Genomic DNA, 18,328 nt, shown 5'->3' with positions numbered 1-18,328 from the left:
ACTTTCATGCTCAATCATTAAAACCCGTATGGCTTCAATAACCTCAACCCGTGTCTGCAGAATATATCTCCAAAAGTGTTATGGCTGAACTTCTTCAGGTATATGGGTAAGTATGGCTTCGATAGCCTCAAATATCCTCAACAATTCTCGCATAAATTTGGTATTAATTATTTAATTATATCATCAGCTTCGGCAGCATATGATATAATTCGAAAGAGCTGACAACACTGTCGAGTACATAACACCTCTAAAAGAACTATCTTAGTACTTTTTATCAACAAACAAGAAAATGTGACAAGCCAGTCTCATGCTTTCCAATAGATATTAATAATATAATTAAGTAAATATAACAAAAAATCCCATTGGTTTCCGCAAAAACCAATAAAGTAGAGAAGGAGTTTATGGAAGAAGCTCTTTAATGCATTCTAGAATGTTCGGATCTAATCTATCGTCTAAGAGCAATTCCATTGTCGACAAATCTACAGCAAAGCCACTATCACGCATTTTTCGGATAAGCTCTAGAGCAACTAACTCTTCATTGTTCTTAAGAGAAGCCCTAATTAGAATGTTAAAAGTGGCAGAATCCGGAGAACATCCGCTCTCTCCCATTTCTTGGAGCAACGTATGGGCCTCGTATACATGGCCTTCCTTACATAATCCATTTATGAGAGTGCTAAACGTCACCACGTCTGGCTGACACCCTTTCCCAAGCAAGGTTCTAAAGCATCTCTTGGCATCTTCGAGTTTCTCGTTATTGCACATGCCGTGTAGGAGGATATTATAGATTACAATGTTGGGACTGACCCCTTGCTCTTCCATTTGTCGGAACAATGCCAATGCTTTATTGAGGTGATCGTGTTTACAATATCCATCCAAGAGGATAGCATACGTTTGAAGGTTTGGATGATGACCAGCATCTTGCATCTCCTTGAAAAGCTCCTCAGCAGCACGGAAGTTATCGATATGACAGAAGCCGCCAATAAGAATGTTATATGTCACGACATTTGGAACCAAACCCTTGTGAAGCATTTCACGATACACAATCACTGCCTCGTCCAATCTTTTCCCCTTACAACATCCATCTACCAGTGTGTTATAAGTAAAAACATCGGGGGAGCAACCCCTTTCCCCCATCAAACGAAATATATTCTCAGCATCATCCATTCTATTCTGGAGAGAGTATCCAGCAATCAGAGAATTGTACGTGACAATCGTAGGCTCAATATATCTTCGAATCATAGTATCAAGAATGGACTCCGCTTCAAAAAGCATCCCATCCTTACAAAATGCATCTAGTATCGTGTTGAAGGTTCGAACATCTGGGGTGATGCCCCTTTGAGTCATTTCGTTTAAGAGCAACTCAACCTCTTCCCATTGTCTTTCTAAGCACCTAGCATGAATCAAGGTGGTATATGTGACGACATTGGGTTGAACACCCTGATCAATCATCCTGTGGAAGAGCTTCAAAGCCTCCATCAACCTTCCTTCCTTGCATAGACCCTCGAGTACAGTGCTGTATGTAACAACACTCACCCTGCAGCTTCTTCTGCCCTCCCACTTCTCGAGCAATCCGAGGGCCAGAGACGTCTTGCCTGTCCTAACTAAGCCCTTAATTATCGCTCCATACGTGACTGCATTGGGCTCGAACCCTCTCTCCTCCATAACATCGACTAACTCCACAGCTCTGGAAAGTTTTCCCACAATGCATAGTCCATTGACCAGAGTGGTCAAGGTCACCACGTCTGGTTTAAAGCCGAGTTTGAGCATTCTGCCCATAACAGCAAATCCAAGATCCACCCTTTTCGATCGACATAGGCAGTTCATCCAAATACTGAAACTATGGAGGTCATAGTTAACACCGGCAACATTCACCGTTTTGATTAGACCAATAGCGGCAGCGTGATGCCCCATCCTGCCAATGACCCCAAACAGCAGGCTGAAATCAGCTGGTGAAGGCAAGGGCCGGATTCTGATCATCCCTTCAAAACAAGACAAAGTTTCGTCGAGGTTTCTAAATCCACCGTTCTTGCATCTGTACCTCACTTCATCCAAGAATAACTCAGCCTTCTTCGCATCAGAAATTGCAGTTTTGGTGCAGAAATTTCTACAGCAGGGGGACGAAAGGGGAAGATTAGGTTCGCAAAGGAAGAGAGGGCAGCTTACGGGCTGTTGAAGAAGAAGAAGAAGAAGCCGTTTAAGACTAGGAAGACCCGCTGAAGCAACGGAAGGAGAGGAGAAAACACATCTTCTCAGCCTCAGCGCCATCATATCCGCAGGCTCGGCAGAGTGATCGAGAGACGAGGAAATGTATGACACTGACTATCAGCTGAACTGAGCTGAGGAAGAAAGGCCAAGGAGAAAGGAAAAAAAAGAAAATCTCATTTTGACTCCCTAAAGGGCTAAAACGTTTTAAACTGAAAAAGTATTCAAACTAGTTTAAAAATAAAAATTGTAAAATCTCTCGGTCTATATATATATATAGCTGTATCCACCCTACTAAATAGAGGTGAAATAGTAAATTCTTAATAAATTAATATGCGGTATATAAATTAAATAATAAGATATGTATAAATAAAACTAACTCCTATAGCAATGAATGACCTGCCATTAATGACATAAAATTATTGACATAATTTAGCAAAAAGGTTAAGAGAGTCGATTTAATTATGTTAGTTAAAACTATTTTATGAAAATTTAATATCTTCTTGACCTATTAAACCAACTTCAAAAAATAAGTGACAAATAAGTACACTAATAATAAGTACTTTCTTGAATGTTAACGTTATTATAATATATAAACTTATCATACTTATAAAAGTTAAAAATTATACACTTAAATTAGGATGTCATAAAACTTTTTATTAAGAAAATGTATCATCTAGTTTGTGTGAGCATTTATAAAAATATGTTAAATACAAGATGTTAAAATAAATTTGTGTAGTGCATACTAATTGAAACCATTACAAAATATTTATGTAATCATTCAAAATTAGTTTAATTTTATTAATATTAATTAATACTGTATAAAACTCAAAATTAGTCATTGAAAATATTTTATTGTGTTAAAAAACAATATGTGCTCAAAAAATTAGAATAAGTATTACAAGAAATTTTTTTTTAAGTATGATATATAAACGCGTTGAAATGAACATACACAATTCAAAGGATATAAACTATAATCAAAATGTAATTGATCATATCATATAAAGAACTTACAAAAATTATGATCCTATAAAAAAATGGAAAAATAGCCCCATATACTATAGTTTTTACCTTATTTTCACTTCCTAGTACGTTTTAAAAGTTGTCACGATCTAACACGAATCACAATTTTATTCCGGGATCTAGCACACCGTTAAACACCGTTAGACGGAGTTTAACAGCGTGCTAGATCCAAGAATAAAATGGTGATTCGTGTTAGATCGTGACAATTTTTAAAAACGTGCTAGGAAGTGAAAATAAGGTAAAAACTGTGCAATATGAGACTATTTTTCCCTTTTTTTATTTGAAGATTCACTGCAAAAAAAAATTTGAAAATTATTGTGGAGCTTTATAATAATATCAGGAACATGGGTTAAAAGTTTAAACTATTTTTGAGATCGGAGGGTTCACAAAAACTATCAAAATCAAAATACCGAAAAAAAGGGTAAATATTTTTTATCTGAAGATTCACCATCCAGAAAAATTTAAAAATATGTGTGGAGCTTTATAATAATATCAGGAATATGGGGTAAAAGTTTCATCTCGTTTTGAGATCGGGCGATTCACAAAAACTATCAAAATCAGAACACCGAAAAGATAGGTAAATATATTTTATCTGAAAATTCACTACCTATAAAAATATGAAAATCTGTGAGGAGCTTTATGATAATGTTAGGAACATGAGGAAAAAGTTTCATCTCGTTTTGAGATCGGACGATTCACAAAAACTATCAAAATCAAAGCACCGAAAAGAAGGGTAATTATTTTTTATCTGAAGATTTACAGCCCAAACAAATTTGATTTTTTTTACGGAGCTTTATAATAATATTAGGAACGTCGGGTAAAATTTTCACCTCATTTTGAGATCGGACGATTCACCAAAGCTATCTAAATCACAACACAGAAAAAAGAGGTAAATATTTTTTATCTGAAAATTCACTACCCAGAAAAATCTGAAAATTTGGGTGGAGCTTTATAATAACATCAGGAATATGGGGTACTATTTTCATCTCGTTTTGAGATAAAAACTATAAAAATTGAAACACCGAAAAAATGAATAAATATATTTTATCTGAAGATTCACTGCCCAAAAAAATCTAAAAATCTGTGAGGACCTTTATAATAATGTTAGGAACATGGGAAAAAATTTTCATATCATTTTGAGATCGGACGGACGGTTCACAAAAACTATCAAAATCAGAGCACCGAAAATAATAGTAATTATTTTTTATCTGAAAATTCACCACCTAGAACAATTTGAAATTTTGTGTGGAGCTTTATAATAATATCAGGAATGTGGGGTAAAAGTTTCACATTGTTTTGAGATCGAACGATTCACAAAAACTATCTAAATCACAACATTAAAAAAAGATGTAAATATTTTTTATCTGAAAATTCACCACTTAGAAAAATCTGAAAATTAGTATGAAAGTTTATAATAACATTAGGAATATGGGGTAAAAGTTTTACCTCGTTTTGAGATCGTACAGTTCACAAAAACTATCAAAATCAGAATATCGAAAAGAATGGTAAATACTTTTTAAGGGAAAATAGCCCCATGTTCCTGATATTATTATAAAGCTCCACACATATTTTCAAATTTTTCTGGATGGTGAATCTTCAGATAAAAAATATTTACCTTTTTTTCGGTATTTTGATTTTGATAGTTTTTATGAACCAACTGATCTAAAAAATAGTTTAAACTTTTAACCCATATTCCTGATATTATTATAAAGTTCCACACTAATTTTCAAATTTTTTTGGGCAGTGAATCTTCAAATAAAAAAAGGAAAAAATAGTCTCATATAGCACATTTTTTACCTTATTTTCACTTCCTAACACGTTTTTAAAAATTGTCACGATCTAGCACGAATCACCATTTTATTCTCGGATCTAGCACACCGTTAAACTCCGTCTAACGGTGTGCTAGATCCTGGAATAAAATGGTGATTCGTGCTAGATCGTGACAATTTTAAAAAACGTGCTAGAAGATGAAAATAAAGTAAAAATTGTGCTATATGAGACTATTTTTCTTAAAAAATTCATGATATAACACAGTGAACTTAGGCTCACAAATAAAATAAAAGATAAAACTTAAATATGTTAAGCATATTAATTATTTAGTCTGATTACTAAATATATGTGAAAAATCTTATTAATAATTAACCCAAATATATGATACATATTAATTGAAGCAATTAGCTTCAAATTATTATTATTATTATAATAATTAACTTACTCTAACTTGTAAAAAATTTATTGAAGATAGTTGTTTTAAAAATTAAACTTAATAATTGAATATATTATTATTCTTTATAAGAAAATTAGTGTTTCAAAATTAATAATTATAATAAAAATAATATATAAATTTATAACGATTCCGTGCAATGTACGGGCAGATTAACTAGTAAACTAATAAAGGCAAAGAAGGCTGATAGGATCATAGGAGACAGGAGTGAGAGAGGAGAGAGAGAAGAGAGAAAAGAAAGTTAACAATACAATCATTATAAATTAATTAAAATTAAAATTTGATTTTGCTCAATTTTGAAACCAACCAAACGCAACCTAAACGTTTTTTTTGACGTAAGAGTCGGAGCCGGTAAGAGAAAATACAGAAAATTATTCCTCTCCTCTCTCTCTCTCTCTCTCTATATATATATATATATCTCTCTCTCTATATATATATCGCTCTCTCTCTCTCTCGTGAGCTCCCATCTCCTTTCCAGTTCTTCCTCTCGGTTTAGGCCATCACACTTCTTCATAGGTCCTTAACGTGGAGCAGACTCCTCCGTTGATTCCTCGCCCCCGCTCCAAATCCGGTCACCCACATTGCCGTTCCTGCTCCGGCGAGACGGTCGCGCTCTTCTCAATCTTACTCTCTCTGTTCCCTTCGAAATCCACAGGTGCGGCTTCTTTCCTGATCATCAAGTGGTTTCCACACGGAGGAAAAAGAAATGATCTTTGACGCTGTCGAATTTGATATTGGATGCAAGAATTACCCCTTTGGTTGTTAATATCTTGGCGGCTATGAACTGTTAAACCCATTTGCCGATTGATGTTTGGGCTTAAGAAAATCAATTCCCTTCTCTCCGGGGAAATCCCAATTGATTGCTTTATCTGTTCTTGTTCTTGGCCTTAGTCCTTGCTTTTTTTTTTTTCCTTGGGGCAAAGTACCAGATGAGCGGTGGGTGCAGCATGATTTACTCTTAGATGCACCTTATGGTGAGCAACACACCCTCTTTGATCAAAGATTCATGGTCACTTTCGCAGTTTATCGGACTGGATGGAGACTCTTGGTCGCTGGAAAAATATTGGCTGGAGTGTTAATTAACATGATATGACCAATTTCAAATACAAGTAACAGTCTTTATTGCTTTCCTCAGTGGGATGGTAGGAACTTGATATTAGATATCGTTGCTCTTAGTGACTCAGTCGGATTGCCATTGTACTCGGGTCCCTTGGGACGAAAACCGTTATGCTCATGGCCTTAGTCCCCTAGGCTTTGTGTGGGTTGCCTCTGTTTGTATGATGGATACCCATGTAACAATGCCCCACTTTCTTAACGAATAAATTCTCATATTACTTTAGTTAAAAACAATAAAAGGTCTTTTATTGCTTTAAATATAGTTTCTTGTGTTTGCAACTTATAATACTTTATGTGATATCGATAATGTGTTTGCGTGAAATGTGGCAAACAATGTATAAGTTCTATCTTTGCTTCACTGCAACAGGGGAATTGCTGGTCCTGTCAGGGCTGGCTTAGTCAATTCAACCACGGCTCTAAGCATTAGAGAGACCGACACTAAGATCATAAGAAGGGGAACTGGATGGTTACGGACTTTCATTAAATTCTTGATCTCATCCCCTTCGTTTCACGGTGGTCGTGGAGCCCTACCTTCTGCTGGAGGGCATCCTGCAGATCTTACCTTCCTCGCCGGTGGTGGTTTCTGATTGGGCCCATGTTACAATTTATATTAATTCCGCGGCTGCTAGTGAAGCATTATAAATCAGGGTTCCTTGTGACAAATATTAGTTTTAGTTCGGTCAAGTGCTGCCCAGGCTCTTAATCATGGTTTCAATTGGCCAACCTGGAGATGATAACTTACTATTGGAAAATGCAAGTTCTGAACTGTCATTGAGTTGTCCTATATCTTTACGAGGTAAGTCCTTCTCATAGTACTTTAGACCTTTCCATTTCTCGAATATTAACCCCCTTGAGTTGTATTTGCTACTCGGTTTAGGAGTGCCTAAGATGTTTTGTCCCTGTTAGAGCTTATGTTTGGTAATTGCTTTGAAATTGGAGCTTATGCCCTGTGGCTTTCTCGTATATGTTCTCATAGATGTCTAACGCTCAATGTCTCATGGTGGGATATGAAGTTTTAGGATCAAAGGTGAAAAAATAATAGATGATGTAACATAAATGAGGGTGATCAATTCTGTTCAACTCCCGAGGGGTATGTAATGGCATAATTCATTGTTACATATATTTATTCCTGTTAAATATTTTTGTTTATTTTTGGTCTATGCAAAAACTATGGACTGGGTAGACCTCGTTGACATGTTGTGCCTGCTTTGAATTCATGATTCGGTACCTTATTACAGAAATATCTTATCTCCGTGTACTTTCCCAGGTATTGAAGTGCCCATTTACTGCTTTGGAAGCAAATTGGTCACACCTGATTCTCCATTTGATCGACCTTCTTGTGCTTATCATGAGGAAGAAAGTATCTTGGATTCCCTACTCCTTGCTCAGGTGCAGAAGAATATTATATCATTTCATTTACTGTGATAAAACTAGCCACAGTTTCTGCTCATTGATATTATTTTGCAGTGGGAAGATCGTATGTGGAAAGGTTGTTTCAAATATGACGTCACAACATCTGAAATTAGGGTACTTATTAATCACTTTTCCTTTTTTTTCTTTTCTAGCAGAATGTTTTCAGCTTTACATCCAATCATGGTTGAAATGCTTAGTTTGTTCAGTTTTTATATGAAGGTGATTGGTGACAGTCTGAAGTTTATAGCTCAGTTAAACCAGAGCTGGAGTAAGACTCATACTCCCACACTAGAGAGCAAGATCGGCTTTTGCAGAAAACCCTCCATTGCAGACTCAGTTGAACTTTATGAGGAATTACTCTTTTGCATGGCTACTCATGGGAAGGCAAAGTCCAAACTTATTCCATCAGCATTTGTGCCCAATGATTCTGTGCTGGTCATTTTGAATGTAAGTCTTTACGCCCCCCCTTCTATAAAGGTTATCCTAGTTAGCATCAGTTCACTCAAGGATGATGCCATTTCTTTAAATTAATTATTTATAAATCGAGCTTGGATCTGGATGTCTTTATCATGAATTTCTTCAATTCATTTATCCACGTATGAGCATGCCTGTTCGGCTAAACTGGCGGGCTTCACTGGATGGACTGTAAGTCAGCCTGTTGGACAGTTGGTTCGTCATTGAATGACCTAATATGCAAAAGAAACAGTGGTTGAACACACCGAACCTGCATTGTGTCCTTGAACCCAGTGCCTTGACTTGTTCAACTCGTCCTTTTGTCAGTGATGATGTCTTAACAAAGCTCTGTCTGGACTTGCAGGAGACCCCGATAGACTATGGCCATGTCTTCCTCGTTCCTTTCAGATGGAACAGTCATGTCAAGCATCTCGATGCAACATTCTTGGCGATGCTTGTGAAAATGGCTGTCGAGATTAATAATCACTCTTTTCATTTGTTACATGGCTCCTCTAGCTCTATTTCTTCTCAGCTTTATTTTGAGGTATGGTTAAGTCTTGGCTTTTTTTCCAACTATGCATGCTTCTCGGAACTTGCAAGCATATAATTTTCTTTTGGCTCGGTGCAGTATCATGGCCAAATATTCGTATCTGTATTTCTGCAATGGCTTTTGAAATTTGACATTTCTTATATCAATTATAAGAGTATTACTGTCAATCTTCCATAAATGCTCAAGTGACGGTGCAAGTACAGATCTTGGTGGTGCATCATGCAGAGTCCATGAAGTTTGGGGGCAAATATGTGGATCAAGATATTATTGAGAACATTCTGTCCTAAAGCTAATACGAATGATTAGAACTGATTAGCAGAAGCTAAATTTGGCATCTCTATCCTCTCATATCATGTCCGACAGATGAACTTATGAGAGAAGTGACATTATGTGAGACTCCTCGGCTTATGTTGTCATGTTTAACGCGAGAACTATATATTGGAAGCCTTTCTCTTGTCTAGATTTCTTATTTACTATGATTTACCGGAAATTGATTCTGACAATTCCTCCCCGTAAATTTCAGGCCTGCTATTTTTCGAACCCTCTGGCTGTGGAGCTCATGCCTCTCGAGACTTTCTTCACCGATGAACAAACTGGCATTCGAATTTGTGCTGTTTTAGATTACCCAATCAAGACTCTCCTCTTTGAGAGCAACCACAACTTCAAGGCCTTGGTCGATATCGTGTCCCGAATAAGTTCTCAGTTGCTGGAGTTGAACATCACATACAACATACTTGTTTCTGATCGCGGGAGAAAAATCTACATGTTGCTTCAGGTAAAAATGGCTGATGTGGTATTATTGACACCCTCGGTTTTTAATGAAATCAATTTTAGGGGACAGTAGTAAGCTGGTGCTAATCACGAGCTCTTCCTTGTGACGGGAAGTTGCTGATCGTGTGAAAGTTGTGAACAGTGATGAAGTAGAGAGACAATCTTCCAAGTAAAATTGGACTGCATTTGTTTCTGTTCAAATGCAATTCCTTGATAGTTTCATTCTCTTTTCACAGGCCAATTTCTGCAGCCTTTCTGCTTGGGAATGCGGTGGCTACTTCCTGTTCAATTCTCAGCACGAGTTCGATAAAGCCACTGAGGATTCCATATTTGATCTTCTGTGCGGGGCCTCACTTGACACTGAAGGCTTTGAGATGGTGCAGCAGCTGTGCTGTAACATCGTAGCTTCATTCTCCATTTGAACTTCTGCAATGGCCAACCATAATCTTCGCGTGGAAGAAAAGTTGCTGCTGTTGGAAAACTTTCGAATGATTGAATTACTTGTTGAGTGCCGATTTGTTCTCGTTTTAATTAGAAGAACCATGGTGACATCAACTGTTGGTTGTCACTCTTTCTTTCCTTTTTTCCCTTTTGTGACTATTATGGGTCGGATTTCGGTCTCTTGGCAGTTTTATATCGTTCCTATAATTCTGAGCTTTTCTTATTTGTCCTTGCAAGTTGCAACTTGTTTTTCTTTCAAGTTTCTGGCTCTGGAGAAATCGATTCTGAAGCGAATTAAACAAGATAATCAGAGGTGCGGTTATTATAACTCAATTTTTTTTCAATTTTCCAACATGAAAAGAAGATTATATAATCAATGACTCCCTGTAATTTATCAACAGAACCAAAACTTCCAAATATAGCATTGGACCTTAGAGTTCATTGAGGGCTGCTTACAACTCAAGCACATCCTCTTATGTGTAGTGGCGTGTGCCAGAAAAAAAGATCAACAAGAGAGGAGAGAGATCGGGAAACAAGATCCAGTCTTCTGCCTCATCATCGTGATCATGCAAACTGGCAGGTCATAAACGGCCTTGAAGGGGCTGAAGATGCAAAATAACTTCGTCACGAAGTTTTCCTCTTACTACCTTCCCCGTTGAAGTCGTCGGGAATGCCTTTCTCCATGGGTAGAATACCCTTGGAATCTTAAACCTGCAGAGATGGAACAAGATGAAAAGTCATAGGAAGCATTTTTAAGCTAAACCAGCTAGCTCAATCTAGTGGTTGAAGTGCATATCCGTATGTGTCCAGGACCAGAAGCGGCTTGTCAGGTCCAATTCGCATAGCTATCAAACGTTGTAATGTAGAAAGCACTTAGATGAAGAAAATAATATAAACAGTACCCTGTCAAATTGTTTTCCTTGCAGAATTGTCGGAGAATTTCACCGGATAATACATTATGATCCTCGTTCATGGGTACGGATCCGTAGGCTTTATTGGACCATTGCCAGTTTTCTTTCAATTGAACACATCCGACGACCATCTCGGATAGGCGAAGCTCAGGGACTCCCACTACGACAACTCCATGAACTCCCGGATGCTGTGAAAGTACTGCCTCTACCTGCGACAGGAAAAAACTCATTTTACAGAATCATCAAGCTTTCAAGAAATTTGAGTTCCACCATTTGATATATTACTTCCTTGTCTATGTTGGATTGCACATAGACCCGGAACGCAGCTGAGTGGAGTTAAGTCGATGGTGAGAGAACCTTGAGCTCAACTCGAAGTAATACTAAGCAATGATTTTTACTAAAAAATCTTAATATACAAGACATGCGGATCTATAGAGCTCAATTTGATATCCTCTGACTTGACCAGTCAATGCCGACATGGGCATGTAGAGATCAAGCTCCAAACGGGTTCAAAACTATGAAGTTTCTTCATCTTATTACCTCTTCAGGGTAGATATTTTCTCCTCCACTCTTGATCCGGCCTTTCTCTCGTCCAATCAGCCATAACTCACCATGGTCGTCTATAAACCCGATATCGCCAGTGTCAAACCACTGCTGATCCTTACAGTCCAATGTTGGCGCTTGGTTCCAGTATTTCAGCATCAGATTCGGGCCCCTGACTAAAATTCTACCAACACCAAGTGAATCATCAGCATCTGTCCTTATGTCAACATGTGGTGCAGGTTTGCCCATGGGGATACCCTGTTGGCTGCTGCTCGATTGACGGTTGGTTCTTGAAGATAGATTGGCCTGGTCTGGAGACTGAAATATTGGGTCATACAGGGTCATGAATGTTAGGGAAGAACATGCCTCGGTCATCCCTTCATGTACATGAAAGAAGAAACAAGAAAAAAAAAAAGATCAGAATATATTCCCAAGCCTTTACCAGCCAAGATTAAGCTTTTCGATCAGCTTCTGATCATTATCATAGAATGAGAAAAACGTAAAGTCTCGAATTTTACTATTGAAGATCATCAAAGGCCATTCTAGATGTAAATGTTGGTCCATTTGTTTCAGTATAACAAAAACCTGGACAGAAATGGTCTGCAAACTTGCCTAGGCAGAGGTATAAGAGCAGCACCTACCATAGGCTGACAGAATCTTAGCCTTTGGGAATATAATCGTAGCGCCCCTGATGAGCTCCGGTGACAAACTTCCACCTCCATTTAGTATCTTCTTCATGCTGTCCTTTCCTTTCCACCACTCCTTCCCCCTGGTCAAAAACATCTCATGACCAAAAAGCATGCAGGCCCATACTAAGCAAATTTACATTCATGTCTTTACAATGTATCTATACTCATTTCGAGCTACATGTCTTTAAATTGGGTTAAATCATGTAAGTTTCATATTCCTTTTGTGTTCCGGGTTTGGGCTTTCTCTCGATGAATTCACAGCGCCTCTAGAACTACTATCAGAAGGAAAATTTTGGAAGGCCACCTTGTAAGGAAGAAACTCTCCATGAAGTTGCTCATGTAGGATAATTTACCTGAGCAGTGATATTAGATCAGCCATCATTGCCGGAACGGTGATCAGAGATGTGACGTCCCACTTTTCAATAACTTCAATGGCCAATTTGGCGTCGAACTTGGGCATCAACACATGACAAGCTCCAACCATCAACATTGCCATTGCCGAGGATAACCCGCCAATGTGACATAACGGAGCACTGTGCAAATAAATCTGCAAAACCCGACAAGAAAAACACACTCGATCATCGAAAGTGTTTTTATTAGCAAAATGCATATACGCACGGTCACTTTTCGACCTTGCCAACCATAGATTAGGATTCCGAATCACCGTACATCATCCTCGTCATAGCCACAGATGGCGATTTTAGCCATGGACTGCGCAATCAGCGCAGAATGGCTTATCGTCACTCCCTTTGGCCTCCCAGTGGTTCCTATTAGCATTGGAAAATAATAAGTGGTTAGTGTTGTCTTTTTATTTTTTTTATATTTTATAAGGCAGGCCATATCGGATTGTCATAGATCGGTTTATAGAAAATTTAAGCTTATAGGGAACGTTCACTAGTAACGTATAGCAAATACCGATCAAGGTTTAACGCTTCTGTACCCGAAGTAAAACATATGATAACAGCACCCTCTGGTGCCCATGAGTAGTTACTCGATGAGCACCTCTGAGACCCGAACTTGAGCTTGTCCATGGTCAACACTGCAAAGTAGAAAAAAGCAAGCGCAAAACATCGAGAGACGATTAGCCGAAACAGGTAAGATCGTAATCAACAGATGAACCTTTCTCAAAAAACCAGCTGAAGATACTCTCCAAGCGACACCTACCACTGCATTCATTCGGGAATTTTGAGGGAAGGGAACTCAACAAAATGCGCCACTTCAGTGACGGAATTGTGCTACTATGGAGCTCGGGGTACCAGCCACTACAGCTCTCATCAGTCACCAACAGCACGGGCTGCACGAGCAACATTGCAAATTTTGCCTCGGGAAGGCTCTGCAGTCGGAGAGGATTATTCATCAATACAGGTGGAAAACTATATCAACGAGACAACATGTCCTATCAGTAGTGCCGGTAATGCTCTCTGATCACCGTTCATTCTGCTTCTTGTCGACAGTTCGTTTCAGTTACGTGAAATGATTTGCCACATGAATGCTCTATATGGAACAATGAATCAAACCTCTAATTGCAATATTCAAAGAGGTCGCAGATTCGATATTCGCTTGAGCTGAAGCCAGTGGAGGAATCGCACTTGCGCTAAAAACCGAGAGCGTACACGGAGGCACCCGATCCCATAATTCATGGGGTGGGCTCAGAGGAATCAACCTTCGTCACCCGAATAAGAAACTAATAATCAATTCGATTTTATTTTTTTTCTTGTACTTACCCATCTGTAATTAAGTGGAGCAGCTATCCCTCCCACAAATGCAATTGCCAGCAGCCACTCCAAATACAAATCGCTGAAATTTGAAACACAACATTGAGCTCTTCAACGAAACAGAACTACTTGGTATGTCTGGTATGCATGAATGAAACAGAATGCATCGGCAACTGTAGATGCACAAATCCAAATCAAAGTGCTTGTGAGTGTTCAATTTTGTTTATACTGTTGTTTTTGTTTATTATCTAATAATGTACATCTAAACCATCAATTAAGTAATTAATTAATTAATTTTGTTGTCCTCGCTCCACTGTTTAGAATAACTCTTTAATCAATCAATTTGCGAGAGCCATGCATATATATGTTTATCCGGCCAAAAATGAAAATGCATATACTTTGACGGTTAATTTCTTATTACCAGCTCTCGAATTTCTTGATTTTTAGAAAAATTATACATTGATAATTCTTTTTCTTTTCAACGAGATCACAAGTTGTCTACCTATCAAAAAAAAAAAAGATCACAAGTTGTCTTAATTATTCACTAAGTTGAGATTACTCCTCACTTCAGCATCAACTTGTTTGACCACGAAGTGCTTCTAGTAGGTTTGGACTCCTTGATATTGCGGGTAAAATTCGTCTCTCGATAATGTCGTCTGCCAACTGGTCTTCACTTCAATGTTAATTAATGAAACATTTTGATCCAAATTAAGGCATGCCCCCGCCCGCAACTAACAAATTTCAGCCAGAATGGCTCAATACATGCCACCTCCATGGTGGATGAGGTAAGCCCAACCGAAGGAGGAACATGGCTTATCAATTACTGAGTGATATTCGTTGATGAGGTGATATTTTTAATAGCTATTAGAATATAATGTATATGAATAAATGAGGCCTTGACCCATGGGGTCTGTGTATACTGTATATATAATTACAAGACAGTACAAGAGTGTGTCCCGATACGTGATAAATCATATACATGGCAAGTGTATAATGTAATGAGGTAATGAAATCCCGAATTTTTATTCTAATAATAGCAAATTATAACGCTATTCAACGAGGAAACATATACTATCCATCAACATCGAAAGCCATTTGAGAAGAATGCGCTCAATTAACTTGCTTGTGAGTGATAAAATATATCATTTGATACATAAACAATTATATTAGCGCAAAACTTTTGCCCTACAAGAGAATAAATAATGTTTTCTTTCAGTTATAAAGAACTAATTATTTTTTGAGAAAAAGGTATTATTATTCCTATAAAGGACATCATGACACCATCCAAAAAGAATAATTGTCAAATAATAAGTTGTTTTATCATTTTGGCAGCTGATCCACTTTTGTATTGCATTAAATAGTAAGCCACTTTTTATTATTCACATAGTTGACCAGTTCATTTAAGTAACAAATTATCGGTGAAATTAAAAATTACTTTGTGTAAGCGAACAAATTATCTCATCCACATGAGTAGCCTTTTGATGAGACCCCGACAAGCTCTTCCCCTTATTAAGAAATTTTGACTTCAATTCTCAGTTAATGAGACTTTTAATATCCTTTATTTTTATTTTTATTAGGTTAAAAAATCTTCCTTATAAAAAATAAAAAAGAAAATTACTATTTCATGAGGCGGAGAAAACAGAACCACCATAACAAGAGAATCCTCATCCTGCCAATCTAAATGCTCTATCTATCTATCTATCTATCTATCTATCTGCCTATCAAATATTTTTGTTTTTTCCCCTTCAAAATGTCTTTATTGCAACTTTTGGCATGTCACGAAGTTAGGGGAAGAGGATGAGAAGAGGACATGACACAGGGACAGACGTGGACCCAGCCACCCAGAAAATTTATTTATGTATTACTTTTTTTTTCTTTCTAAATATACATATTTAATAAAATTCTACGTGATTGTCCATTAAAACATGGAGGATTTTTAACTCTTCGACTGTGATGACTATGTGACCTACATGTTCAGTTTAAATCCCGAGTCTGTTCCTATCTATAAAATCATTAATTACTTGATTTTCGGTTAAAAAATATAGAAAAATTGAGCAAGACACTTCTAATTTTACCCTCAATAAATCCGGTTAGGCTGAACTATATGAATGACTAATGAGGGCCCTAACACTACACTGAAAATCAGATAGGCCCTTGTCCCCCACATTAGAGGGAGTCAGGGAAATGAGCATATTAAAGGATTTCTGAAAGCCAAAAAAAAAAAGAAAAAAAAACCTTACTAGCTAAATTTATTTTGGGGAGGTTTGAAATAATTTTGAAAAATTGTTTGCACAAAAAAAATCATTCTGTACAATATATATATATATATTAGAAACAAAAAACATATGGGCACTTGAGTACTTGGGGCCAAAACTATGGCACAGGCCAACGTTGTAGAATCGTTGGCCCCTGTTTTACCCACAGAAAAATAGCGTTTTCAGAAGGGTCAGAAACCGTCGCATAAAGGGTCGGGCCAGACGCGTTTTTGCCCGATGCTTTTGAAAGCGTCACTGTAGAGCCGCTTTTAGATGATGCTGTCATGGAAGCATTGTGATAAAGCTAAGAAAATGAATGTATCGCTCAGAGCGTCGGTAAAGACCGAGAAAAGCGTCCGTGCATTTTTCTCACAATTGCAATTACGAAATAATGCAATGACGAAAATAGCATACATCAACATACCGAGAACATGATTTACTCAAAAAATGAAAAAGAAAAAACATGCAGTGAACATGCAACCAAGAAGAAAGAAAAACACTCTAGTTGGGAGAAGTAGACTGGAAGTAAGCGAATAATGCAGAAGGGCACCTGTTGAAGGCCGAGATAGCGACCACGTCTCCTGGGGCAAGACCGAGGCGCCAAAGCCCGCCGGCGAGGTGGAGGACGCTGTCCACAAACTGTTGGCCTGTCTGCCACCGCTCGCCATAGATAACCACGGGAGAGCTCCGCCGGAGGGCCGCTATCCTGTTGAGGCACTGGCATATGTGTGGCTCCGAGAAGCTTCCAGTCATTTTAAATTTCAACCGTCGATTCGATTGCAATATTCGTTCATTGATGGGCAGTGCGATTGCTTTGGTGAGAATCTGAAAGAAGTAATTAGGGAGAGGTAATACGTTGAAGAAGAAGACGAGAATGTCAATGGGGGGACGAAATTTGATTGGTAGGTTTGTATTGAAAGGATTATCCAATCCCTGCTCAATGTGATTCTTGCCTCTCTCTTTTTTTTTTTTTATAATTTTTTTTCACCCTAATAACCCAAAGTTTAATGGGTCTCAGACTTTCAACTAATCCAAATTCAAATCAAGTCAGTTCGCTATGAGAAATTTTTTTCTCAATCTTAAATTTTCACTATTCATAAGATTCAAATCATTGATAGTTTATTTAAGGGAAAGAAATTTCCCACCACTAGAACCAATTCAAGTAAAGTTTATTTTATTAAGTAAAATCGATTTTGAAAAAGTCTATTTTATTAATAAAATGTCATTTTACATTATGGTAATATGATGTAATTCTTTTTCTTCTTTCGGTTTTTCTTTTCAATAGGTATAATATTATGTATTTCAGTATTTCATATATATATTAATGATAAACATAAAGTATTAGAGGTTTCAACATGAATGGACGAAATGTTCCAAAAAATTTTAATGATTCGAAATCAATATAATTCAATCCCGATTTTGAGATCTAATTAATTAAATAAATCGGCGGCAATGCACAAGGTTTTCACTGGAATATTTAATAATTAGTAATAACATCTAAAATTGGTCGCAGGGCTGTAAGTATTTTTAAGTGCGCATAAAATTTCTTTTTATAATATATTTATATGTAAATATTTTTGTATTGAAGTACTATATAATATATTTTAGTGCAACTATTACTGAGTTTATCATTTATTATAATCTAACTATAATTTAGTACCAGTGTTTTTTACTCGTGCATTGCCCGGGTTTGTTTCAACATAATTATTCATAATTTTTTAAAATAAATTTACTTTTAAATATAATAAGAATATCTTTAAACTATTCACGATCGTAGGAAACTTAACTGAACATTATTTCTCCAGATAGATTGTCACATCTGTCTATATCAATGATTAGTATACAGATATTAATGACGGTGGAATAGTAAGTTTCATGCTATCTGATAACTGTTATCAAGACAGACATGTGGACGCTTATACTATAAGTAGTCGAACGTGACGTGCAAATAATATTCATACGGTAATTTACTTATGTCAATGAATGTTATCTGGATCGTGTTAGTGCATATAATCCTTAGAC

At 37.1% G+C, this 18,328-nt stretch overlaps 3 protein-coding genes across 7 annotated transcripts; 1 reads left to right on the top strand and 2 right to left on the bottom strand.

The window, feature by feature from the left end:
• Positions 1-235: 235 nt before the first annotated feature.
• Positions 236-2,368, bottom strand: LOC116214622 (pentatricopeptide repeat-containing protein At3g22470, mitochondrial-like). The gene has a single exon (XM_031550010.1). It carries the CDS (start codon positions 2,266-2,268, stop codon positions 400-402), a length of 1,869 nt encoding a protein of 622 aa, XP_031405870.1. The 5' UTR covers positions 2,269-2,368; the 3' UTR covers positions 236-399.
• A 3,513-nt stretch (positions 2,369-5,881) lies between these two features.
• On the top strand, positions 5,882-10,429 carry LOC116214629 (GDP-L-galactose phosphorylase 1-like). 3 transcript variants are annotated; one of them, XM_031550023.1, is made up of 8 exons: positions 5,882-6,104; positions 6,933-7,361; positions 7,833-7,954; positions 8,033-8,092; positions 8,185-8,425; positions 8,796-8,975; positions 9,505-9,756; positions 9,989-10,429. In XM_031550023.1, the coding sequence occupies exons 3-8, from the start codon at positions 7,914-7,916 to the stop codon at positions 10,172-10,174; spliced, it is 960 nt and encodes a 319-aa protein (XP_031405883.1). In that variant the 5' UTR covers positions 5,882-6,104; positions 6,933-7,361; positions 7,833-7,913; the 3' UTR covers positions 10,175-10,429. The 3 variants fall into 3 exon arrangements, with proteins under 3 accessions (XP_031405883.1, XP_031405881.1, XP_031405882.1); XM_031550021.1 differs by having other exon boundaries at positions 5,883-6,104; positions 8,198-8,425; XM_031550022.1 differs by having other exon boundaries at positions 5,883-6,104; positions 7,833-8,092.
• Positions 10,430-10,561: 132 nt separating this feature from the next.
• Positions 10,562-17,351, bottom strand: LOC116214625 (2-succinylbenzoate--CoA ligase, chloroplastic/peroxisomal). 3 transcript variants are annotated; one of them, XM_031550011.1, is made up of 10 exons: positions 16,857-17,351; positions 14,061-14,133; positions 13,501-13,669; positions 13,277-13,375; positions 13,006-13,103; positions 12,690-12,883; positions 12,289-12,416; positions 11,645-12,024; positions 11,096-11,313; positions 10,562-10,904 (listed from the first exon to the last, which is right to left on the bottom strand). In XM_031550011.1, the coding sequence occupies exons 1-10, from the start codon at positions 17,057-17,059 to the stop codon at positions 10,775-10,777; spliced, it is 1,692 nt and encodes a 563-aa protein (XP_031405871.1). In that variant the 5' UTR covers positions 17,060-17,351; the 3' UTR covers positions 10,562-10,774. The 3 variants fall into 3 exon arrangements, with proteins under 3 accessions (XP_031405871.1, XP_031405872.1, XP_031405873.1); XM_031550012.1 differs by lacking the exon at positions 14,061-14,133; XM_031550013.1 differs by lacking the exons at positions 14,061-14,133; positions 16,857-17,351 and adding an exon at positions 13,854-13,994.
• Positions 17,352-18,328: the final 977 nt, after the last annotated feature.

Source organism: Punica granatum, chromosome 7 (assembly GCF_007655135.1).
Source record: "Punica granatum isolate Tunisia-2019 chromosome 7, ASM765513v2, whole genome shotgun sequence".
NCBI lineage: Eukaryota > Viridiplantae > Streptophyta > Magnoliopsida > Myrtales > Lythraceae > Punica > Punica granatum.
The sequence above is the reverse complement of the archived record's forward strand: the minus strand, read 5'-3'. Positions and strand labels throughout refer to the sequence as shown.